Genomic DNA, 10,290 nt, shown 5'->3' on the forward strand with positions numbered 1-10,290 from the left:
AAATGTTTTGGGTTTTTTTTACAATTTTTCTCTGTAACCACGTCTGGTGGAGAGGACCTGTCCAAATTTATTGCGAAATATGTCCATTATACTGTATGTTATGTAGTAAATTACTCTATACTATATATTTAGCACAGTCCCACAACATGCAACAAAGGTCAGGTCAGGTCAGATCATTTCAGCACAGCAATGTCCACAGGGACATGTTCGAGCGAATCAAAACTCTGGGGCGCGGTCTAAAGTCCGATCATTTTAGGTGGTTAAGCCAAATACTATTATATTTATATTTATACGTAATATAATTATGTCACTTTTCTTTTCAAATTTGGAACATGCTACTTTCCTGCCATGAAGCCGACAGACCATTTATATGAACTGTCCAAACCACAGACCTTTCAGGTGTTCAGCTTGTGGGCCAGGCATGGACCACGGGCCTCATATTGTAAGGCTACTGTTGTAGATTATGTATATATTGATGGCCTGTCAAGGGTGCTTTTCACATTTTCAACCTTAGACTTAGATTTAGTTTATTTGTCATTTAGATTGACATTTGGTGGAATTCAAATCTTAAAAAACAAATACTACTATTTTTTATTTATGGGTCCAAATTTACTACAAACGACTTATTTCATTAGGTCTGGAAGGAATTGCTGGAATAATTGCACTGTTGCATTTTTGTGATGAGGATAAAAACGTCTAACAAGCAGAAATTGAAAAAAAAACACTGCGTAAACAAACACATTTCCATTTGTTTATTGAGCACTGATACATGGTTACTTTGAACATTTTACATTTACTTTGAGACTTTTTTACGCAGCAGGATGGTCTTATGTCTATGACATAAGACCGTGATTGCATCACGCAGTTTATGTTTCAGAGATTACTGTGTGCTGGACATGGAACAACTCAGGTGATGAAATACTTCCAAAGTGAAATTGCAAAGCAACTTTCTGAATTTGCAATCCCGTTATCTTTGCAGTGGCTTTAACAACATCAGAAAACAAAAGATTAGACACTGTATACTACAGTAGGTAATACTAGAAACTACATTAACAGAACTACATTTTCAATAACTGTTGTACCCGATGGTGGTTGTTGAAAACGTTGTTGAAAACGCTCCGTTGTTAATACTATTGTCATTTTAACACTAAGCATGCAATATCATTTGAGATTTTACAAACGTCCTATGGTTACAGTTAAACGACCTACGAAATGTTGTCGGACGGCAGTTAGCGAAGCAAACATCTTGATTTTTGACCATCATTTCTGATTGGTCAGACTCGATCCTTAATACCTTCCATCTCTACAGAAACCTGCTGGATTTGCAAAGAAGACAGCTCGGAGTCTCTGCAGCTCCTCTGTGTCCTTTGGACAGACGGACGTGGCCTTTGGGACATTTGAACCAGTGTCCTGTCGGTGTTTTCATGGACGGGATGGTCATTTTTTCCCCCTCATCATTTATCTCTAGGGCCGACAGTGGGAGCTTCTGTTTGAAAGCCTGCATGGTTTCCTTCACCCTTCCTTCGTCTTGCTGAGTGAAATGGCCGGACTGATCCAGAAGTTTTCTTAGCACTTGTATTTCACTCTGAACCATTCCACTTTGTTTTTGCTTGTCTGCCATGTGACAACTGACATTGAATGCGGCAAGTAAGATGAGTCTCCGCAACTCCCTCTGCAAATCATAGACCTGCTGGTCTGTGAAGTTTTGCTGATGGTCGTTCAGCCAGCACACAAACCTGTCAAGGCTATTTTTAAATCTAGGGCCTTGCTTCAGTGACATGTCTTTCTCTTTCTCCAGGAGCTGTGTAGCTTTTCCCAGGAAATCCATTCTGTTTTGCAGGACCCACAGATCATTAGCTGTAGAGCACTTGTCCAGGTTCTCACTAATGTCCTTAAAGTACTGCAGGTATTTTTTACTGCTGCACATCTCTATCCTACATTGTCTTTTAAGAGCACCTCTGTGCCTTTCAATGTCTCCAGCGTCTCCATTCATTTCCACCTTCACCCTCTCAATCTCAGCCAGTGTTTTGTTGATGAGAGATCCATAGCGACGATTCTTGCGAATTGCGGTGCCACATTTTGGACATTTCTTTAGCTTTATCACCTCCTCCTGGCCATCCATCCCCATGTACAAGTCCATGGCTGTGTATTCAGCGACATGTCCACAGTCTTCCAGCTGAACAAAGCGAGCCCCTGGGTGATTTTCTACCCCGGAGAAATACTTTGTATTACATGTTGGGCATTTGCTAGGACATTTTTCACCACACAGACCGACGCACGGGTGGCCACAATTGAGGGTCTTTGGACATGGTTTGTTGCAGGGTGGACGATCACATGGCTCATGGCAACGCTTACTGCATCTCTGATGAGGGCATTGCCAGGCACAGGGCTCATTGCATGGAACGCAGGGTTGCCCACATTTTTTCTTACATCTGCTGTGGCTGCACGAGTTCTCACATGGTCTCTGACAAGGGGAGCCATCGCTATAGCAAGGCTGCAGAGATTTATGAGAGCAGACCAGGAGGCACTCGCCCTTGTGAAGACATGCCATATGGAAGCGTCCCTGGAAACATTTTCCACAGGTGCCGCGACAGGAATGGCCACACTTGAGCTGCTGCTCACATGGGGTCCTGCACACAACCTCCTCTGTTTTGCTTTGGTAAAAGCAAGAATCTTGCTGGCTGTGGCCACACTTGAGAACAAGCATGACCTTTTTCTGACACATTGTGGTGCAACACCCCCCACAGGTTGATTGACAAGGGTGTCCACACGCCAGTGTTTTCGGACAAGGCTTCTGACACTGGAAAGTTTCAGGATCCTGATGGCAGGGAACCATCTGAGTGTGTTGACACTGGGGGATGACCTTTTGAACCTTCACCGGACAATCTTTCGGACACTTTTTGAAGCACACAAGTGGGCACTTGTGGCCCTGGTCACACAAAACCCTTGGACACGCTTTGGTACACATGTACTTCTTATGCTCGGGGTCGTACGGGTGGCAGACGCTGACACACACATGGCCACAGTCCAAACGGTACTGGCAGGGCAGGGTGCAGCCACCTTCAGGGGCCTGTTTAAAGTCCTCATCGTTAGCAGCTTTTATCTGACGATCTGGGTGATTCTGACAGTACAGGTTCAGAGCCCCTCCAATTTGGTCTTTTTCACGCAAAGTCTGAAAGATGTTGGCCCACAGTTTGGCACTCCCAAGTGTTTCACTGTTACCAATGCAGTACAGACCTTTTTTGGCACGGGACAGAGCAACACAGACGCGGTTATGGATGGCCAAAAAGCCAACTTTCCTCTGACTGTTGCTGCGAACCAGAGATAAGAGAATAATATCGTTCTCTTCACCCTGGTACTTGTCTACCACGTGCACTCTGACCCCTGCGAACTGGCTGGCAGGCATTAAGTTGCGCAAACACAGGAGCTGACCGGAGTAGGTTGTAAGGATGGTAATTTGCTCTGGTTTGTAGTCTTGCTTGAGAAGATAGCGGCAAAGAGCTACCACAAACTTGGCTTCATGCAGGTTCTGGTGGCTTTTCCCGTCTGAGCTTTTTTCTGGGTGAGTGTGCTCCACAAAGAATAAGTTGCTGCTAATGCCCTGAAAGACAAAATATTTGAGTTAATCCTTTGGTGTTTATCATACTGCATGTACACATTTCTCCAAAACAACGTGAAAACAGGTGCAATGCACACCTTGATGTCTTCATAGTTAAACACAGAGGGATGGTTCTCCAGCTTTTCATAGATGTGCGGGGTGAGAAGACGTGCAATATCTGGCCTCATACGATGCTGAAAAAAAAAAACAGAACAACCAATGATTTCATAAAATCTCATTAAATTCTGTTTCTTCTGTTAACAAACACATGCACGAACACGGCTCCTCTGTTAACAAACACATGCACGAACACGTTGAGTGAGAAAAGGGAACGGAGCACACACCTGATAGTTGAGCCTGACAAAAGGATGTCCCATTCTCACCATTCTTTCAAACATGGAAATCTCCAGGTTGAAATTCTTTGCGAGTTCATACACAGTGGCACTGGGCTGCAACTGAGGGAACAGACGACAGTTGTTACATTAAATGTTGTAAGGGGACAAAACACCACCCATTCAGTGGCAGCTAGGCTAACAATGTGGAACAATAACGCTATGGACAACCTAGCACAGTAATAAGCCTTGAAGGATTGAATGTTATGTTATGTTACATCATGTTGTGTTATGTTATGTAGCGTTACATTAAGTTACATCATAATGACATGTATGTCATGTTAATTTACTATATTTAATTCATGTTACATTATGCATACGTACTTTATGTTCATGTTACGTACGTTATGTTATGCAGTGAGTTTATGTAGTGAACACAGTTTTTCTTACTTTTCCTTTGCTTTTTTTTCGATTCTTCTGTGTGTGGCCTTGTGTGTATATCTACAAATTTAGATGCAAAACACAGTGCGACTGTGCTCCATGTGGGAGGCGTGTGGGGGAGGCAGGATAAATTTTGAAAATGTGAAACACTATGTTCTGCCCATTTAATCACCAAACCCTGGTGTTTGTCGTGGAAAGAAAAGTCATAAATGTTGGTCCAAATTTTCCCCAGCTGAAAGTAAAATAAAGTGTAAACACAACTGATTTGATCATGGATTCTGTCATGTTTGTTTGTTTTTTCAAAATTTCCTATGATCGCCCAGTATTGGACTGACTGAAGATATTTGTAACACACTTGTAAGATTTTTAATAATTGTTTTGTAGAGTCAAAACCAGGTGCAACCTTGTGCATACACACAGTAATACCAGCCAGAATTAGAGCAAGAACACACATAAGTCACAAAACAAGCAGAGACGGGGAGAGACTGTACTGAGGTGTGTAATAGAACTGTGTGTGGTTGTGATTGTATCCTGCAGATTTCTAGACAGGCTGCCTGCCCATATGTCCTTGGCAGGCTTAGACAAGACGTTGTAATAGTCTACTGATTTCCAGTACATCACCTGTTCCCTGTAATGACTGGCATGTTGTTTCTCGCATTTATTATCAACAACAATTACATTTGTGCAATTTGTCAATTTGTTCATCTATGTGACAGTGACAGGCAGTAAAATTAAATCTTTTTCTACTAGGTGGCTGCATATGGTTATAAAAACGAAAAAAAGAGACATTCAAGGCTGTTGAAGTAGATCAGCACTGTGTTCAACTAAACAGGCTTGTTTTCACACAAAATAAGTAAACTGAGTAAAATGATGTATTTTTCATTTCATATACTTGGTGTGACTTTTTTGTTTGGTGGTTTGACCTCAGATTTTTACTAATGTAAAACATGTCACAGGGCTCAAAAATGGTTGGGAAACACTAGTTTGACTCTTACCTGTTGGTGGTCTCCGATGAGGATAAGATGTTGACATGCTTTGCTCAGTGTGGTGATAGTGTGTGCCTCTAAAACCTGTGCCGCCTCCTCTACTATCACCAAACGCGGGCCCAATTCCTGTAAAACTGAACGGTACTTGGCCGCCCCAGTGGTGGTCATGCCAATGACCTGATGGACAAACATGCACCTTATTATTATTGACACACAATATTAGCTTCTCAATATTAGCTTCTATTTACCAACAACATTTACATGCTCAGCTGCCACTGATATGACAAATGCACTTTTTTATGTGTTCATTTTAATCTTAGTCTAGAAAACAGTAATGTCTTGCCAATGAATTCCACTGTCCTCGAGGAAATTCAACTTTTCTGGTCTAATTGATTTTTACCTTCTCAGCTGTCATGACCCTGATCGTCACAATACAACCTGTCTATGGAGACCTGAAAGAGGTCCGCCCACACGGGGGCATTTATAGTTCATTTTCACATCACCATTAGCTCTGTGCATGTATTTTTCCACCAAATTGACATTTGTTTAAATGTATGGATCAAGCTGGTGAGATACATACAAAGGCATTAAACAAACAAATGTTTCAACTATTCATAGTTAATAATCAGGAGATACAGTACCGTGGCTTGCTTCAGAATACAGAGGCACTCGTGTCGTTTCACGTCGGCCAGTCTTTGCACTGCACTGTGGTAGGTTTCTTCACACGCAAGCACTTCAGTGTGAATTTCTGACCTGTAGCGTGCCAGCCACAAACTGCAGAGGAAAAAGCAGTGAGTAGTTGTAAAATACTGATACAGGCAGAAACTCCATCAGTGCAGTAAATGCAAACCCGAAGGTCACAACGTCACTCTTGGAACGTAAGTGATTATTTGTTGTCTTTTAATGACAACAAGGACTTTGTAAACAGAAGCTCTAACAGTCCAGATCCCACAGTGATAAGTTAGGTCTGGACTCCCTGAGGTGAGGAGATCCTCTGGGAGACATTTTAATGGTGATTAGAGCACGTAATTATACACACTGGGAATAGACGACTGAGGCTGCTTGGGGGAAGAGAGGAGTGTAGGAAAAAAAAACACATCTAAAAGGAGGCAAGGAGGACAAAAATGGGAAAAACCTAGGAGGAAGCTAATTAAAAAAAAAGGTAATGAAAGAAAGGAGACACATGTGTACCGATAAAGTCTCCATCTGTCGGCCAGAGGAAGAGTCCAGACATCAGACACAGTAGCTTCTTCTTTATCAGTCATGGCTGAGCTCTTCTGCAGCTCTATTTTGATCCTGTATTGTAGTTTTTTCCTCTGTTCCCGTTGAATCTGTGAGAATTTTTGATACAGTGACCTCTGTTAATAAAGGTGCCTGTGTGACATTTGACATGTGGCTTAAATTTATAACTGAGTGTTTGTGTTTTAACTAAGGTTTGCCTGTGGAAATAAAATATTTTAATTACATAATAATTACATCACAGAACAAATGTCGATTTATATCTAGTACAGCTATTGAGCAAAAAATGATTTTTAGTTCATATTGCCCAGTTCTATGGTGAGGTGTTATAACCGGTTGATCTATCTGCCCTTTCACCACATGGAGGCAGTGTAATCTAAACTGCATGTGAAATCTCTCAGCTACTTGACTGACACTAGGTTTCATTTTTCAAACGTTTTTCTTTCTAATGCAGACAACAAACATCTGTATGATTGCATGGATGTCTTAGCCCAGTCTTTCCCAACAACAATTCTCATATGTTACTGTGGAAAGAATTCCACTGCAAACCACTAAACAAAAAATGACAACCTCGGAGATCTTGTTTCACAGCTCTGGGTTTCTTATTTTATAGCCATTTGCTGCCATCTAGTGAAAGAGTATTTAATTGCTCTGGCTGTGGCTGACGCATAGACAATAATTAAGAGTAAATAAAGCATTGTTTTAAGTTCAATTGAGTGAAACTGGATAATTCGTCACAACACACCTAATGGTCTCTCGTGGCACACTGATGGGCCACGGCACAATGGTTGGAAATCACTGTCTCAGAGAATGGTAAATACTACAGATTTCACATTCACTGATTAAACTATTCACAGTGTCAACTAAATAAAATCATTTTTAAACATTACCTCCCATCCTTCATCGATCTGCCCGGCTTGTGTTTCATCTCTGTGCTTTGTTTCTTCCAGATTCAAGGCCAACATCATGTCTTCTAATTTTCTGAGACCTGACGCCACCTGTCTCTTCTTTCTACGATCTTTTTCACCTTTGGGCCAAATGTCATCTTCTATTATCCGCTCTGCCTGGATTATATCTGCCTCCTCTGCGATTTCAATGACGTCTTCCTTGTCCAGCTCCATTGGTTCCTCTGTCGCAGCATCTAACGTTATAATATTCACATTAATTCTGTACATCTTCACTTAAGCTACAACTTACTTCATCCCAGTACATTTTTAATTAATCTTAATCTTGAATAATTAATAATACTCTTCTTCCATTTTCACAGAATAATAGAAAGTCAGTTTAGGTAGATTTGGAATATTTCATATTACTTCATATTACATCTTTGTACATCAATGATGGTTCATTTTTTCTAAATGTCGTTTACGCGCTGAAAAGTAACATCTCACATCAGAGGAGCACTGCTTGAACAGCCATACCTTCATTCGTCTCTGTGTTCTCTGTCTCCCTCTGTTGGATGACGTTGGAACCCAGACCCAACCACTCAATAATGTGACTCGACTTTCCATCGTTCAGCACGACCTAAAAGCCATTTAGAAAAGTAAAAAAAAAAAAAAAAGACAGTAAAAAAAATGAAAAGAAAGAACGTATTCTTTTCTTGATATTTTGTCCAGTATTTCTCACCCGTGATGACTGCAGACTTTGCCAGTGTTGGCTTGACATTGAAGTCTGTAGGAATTTCTCATGCAGGATGCCCTTCTGAGAACATTGGAGCCTCTCCCTCTGACCATGGATCATTTTTTCTTCGTTATTTAGTTCATTATAGATCTGTTGCAAAAATATTTTTATGATTGTTTATTCCTCAGGAACACAGTTAAAAAATAAGATGCTGGAGATAAAAAGATCTTTGTCATCTCTTGAAATATCAAGAGATGACAAAGATTTCCAGTGCGGCGTGAGCTGACCTCCTTGAATGCCATGCGTAAGTGACGCGGAAGTGATCGCTTAACGTTGACTGAAGTTCTGATCACTTTTAAATTGAAATTCTTCAGAATTTCACTGCTGCTGCGCCCTCCCACTCTTACTATTCCTTTTTTCAGGAATTTATGGATACCTTAGAAGCAGAGGCAAAGTAAACACACATATTTTTTTGGTCCTGGGAACTAAAGTGATATCATCTAACAAGTCAACAAGTCAATCAGCATGTCTAAAGAAGGAGCCTTGCTGCTTACCCTCCAGGAACTGATCCAGTGCATGGTTAGTGTAACACACTACAAGTATTGTACTGCTGCCATACACATCCCTCCAAAGATCCTGATTGGTCAATAGGGCTCGAGCAATCTTCAGACCAACATGGGTTTTTCCTTACGGAATAAACAAAGTAATTTATCATCCCCAAAAATTGTATCCAGAAACTCATTATGTATGATCTGCATTCAACTGTAGCTTTTTTGATAACGTACCACACCCAGGAGGTCCCTGAATGATGGCCAGCTCTTTGGTGAGGGCCAGCTGAAGGGCTTTCATCTGAGATTCATCTAGACCCAGGTCCTCCATCTTGGGCCAGGCTTCTGCTTGCAGGCAGCGAAAGGGCTGCATTTTTTTCTTAATCTCAGGTGCAGTGATGTCAGAGAAATCATAAGTGTCTCTTTTCTTCAGATAAGCTGGTGGCTGCACATTTGTGTTACACTCCACAATGTACCTAAAATTATAAACATACATTTTTTTTTTTTAAAAAAAAAGCACAGACAAAAAGAGAAATGTATCATCTATTGCACCAACGATATATGTCAAAGGGCCAGAATTTTTTCTGGACAGACATCTTAGTTGCCAAACATTAAAATAAAATGAAATAAAAATCACATTTTTGTCAAACGTTATTATCTCATTGGCATACTCAGTGGGTCGAATTCGGCCCACAGGCCACCAGTTGATAATCACTGAACTACTGCTTAATCTTTTTAGGGGAGCTGGAGACAATCTCAGCAGTTATCAGGTGAGGACTTCAGGTTCTCCAGTCCATCACAGAGAGCCGTAGTGAGACAAACAACACATTCACATCAGTTTATTTACTATTTAGAGTGAATTCTTGGATTATATGTACCCCGTAAAATAAAACCCACACACAGAGAGCATGCTCACTCAGTAAAATGTCTTCATCCACGGTACACAGACTAGCACTTACTTTTGGAACGGTAAGTCGTCTTCCTGCTGCTCTTGAAGACCTTCTAGAACATACCGATAGGCCTCAAAATAGGCCGGGCTTTCCACCATAAGAAAGACCTGGTTCTGTGGAACAGAGTTAATATCCTGTAATCTTTGATAAATTGAATTTTCATGTCACCAGGGGTGTCAATGCTAAATGTAATAATAAAAAAATACTTTACATTCTTTAAATACCACTGTAGCTTTAATCATCATTAATGCACCTAATCTCTGTGATTTGAATCACAGTCATATACTGTAGGTGGTCACCTAAGGCGCCATCTGCTGGATGTCCTATTTGGTGCCCGCCCCCATGGACTAGGTAAAGTGCCCGTGGGCTATGTTCTAAAAATGAAACTAGTCAACAAGAGGGTCAAAGATTGAACTGTTACTGTGCTTTTTGAACCAGTTCCACCTGTAATGATATTCAAATGGGTGCAATGACGATGGTAAGAAGAGTGTCTAGCATTATATGTCCCAGAACTGATTATTATGACATTGTTCGGGAAGTCTGTATTAAACAAGTAGCTCTCTGTATTACTGAGTG

At 41.0% G+C, this 10,290-nt stretch overlaps 1 protein-coding gene across 3 annotated transcripts in view; it reads right to left on the reverse strand.

Annotated features, from left to right (window-relative positions):
* Positions 1–737: 737 nt before the first annotated feature.
* znfx1 (zinc finger, NFX1-type containing 1) overlaps positions 738–10,290 on the reverse strand; it is a 14,898-nt gene continuing 5,345 nt past the window's right edge. For all 3 annotated transcript variants that reach the window (XM_025060178.1, XM_025060179.1, XM_025060180.1), the window contains exons 7-19: positions 9,724–9,827; positions 9,002–9,240; positions 8,771–8,902; positions 8,504–8,652; positions 8,223–8,366; positions 8,018–8,120; positions 7,487–7,737; positions 6,549–6,688; positions 5,999–6,131; positions 5,367–5,534; positions 3,943–4,053; positions 3,697–3,792; positions 738–3,601 (exon numbers count right to left, since the gene is read on the reverse strand). In XM_025060178.1, coding sequence (XP_024915946.1) covers positions 1,304–3,601; positions 3,697–3,792; positions 3,943–4,053; positions 5,367–5,534; positions 5,999–6,131; positions 6,549–6,688; positions 7,487–7,737; positions 8,018–8,120; positions 8,223–8,366; positions 8,504–8,652; positions 8,771–8,902; positions 9,002–9,240; positions 9,724–9,827 — 4,068 coding nt within the window. In that variant the 3' untranslated portion in view covers positions 738–1,303. The remainder of the gene's footprint in view (positions 3,602–3,696; positions 3,793–3,942; positions 4,054–5,366; positions 5,535–5,998; positions 6,132–6,548; positions 6,689–7,486; positions 7,738–8,017; positions 8,121–8,222; positions 8,367–8,503; positions 8,653–8,770; positions 8,903–9,001; positions 9,241–9,723; positions 9,828–10,290) is intronic.

The sequence above is a fragment of the Cynoglossus semilaevis genome, chromosome 11 (assembly GCF_000523025.1).
Source record: "Cynoglossus semilaevis isolate Cse_v1.0 chromosome 11, Cse_v1.0, whole genome shotgun sequence".
Classification (NCBI taxonomy): Eukaryota; Metazoa; Chordata; class Actinopteri; order Pleuronectiformes; family Cynoglossidae; genus Cynoglossus; species Cynoglossus semilaevis.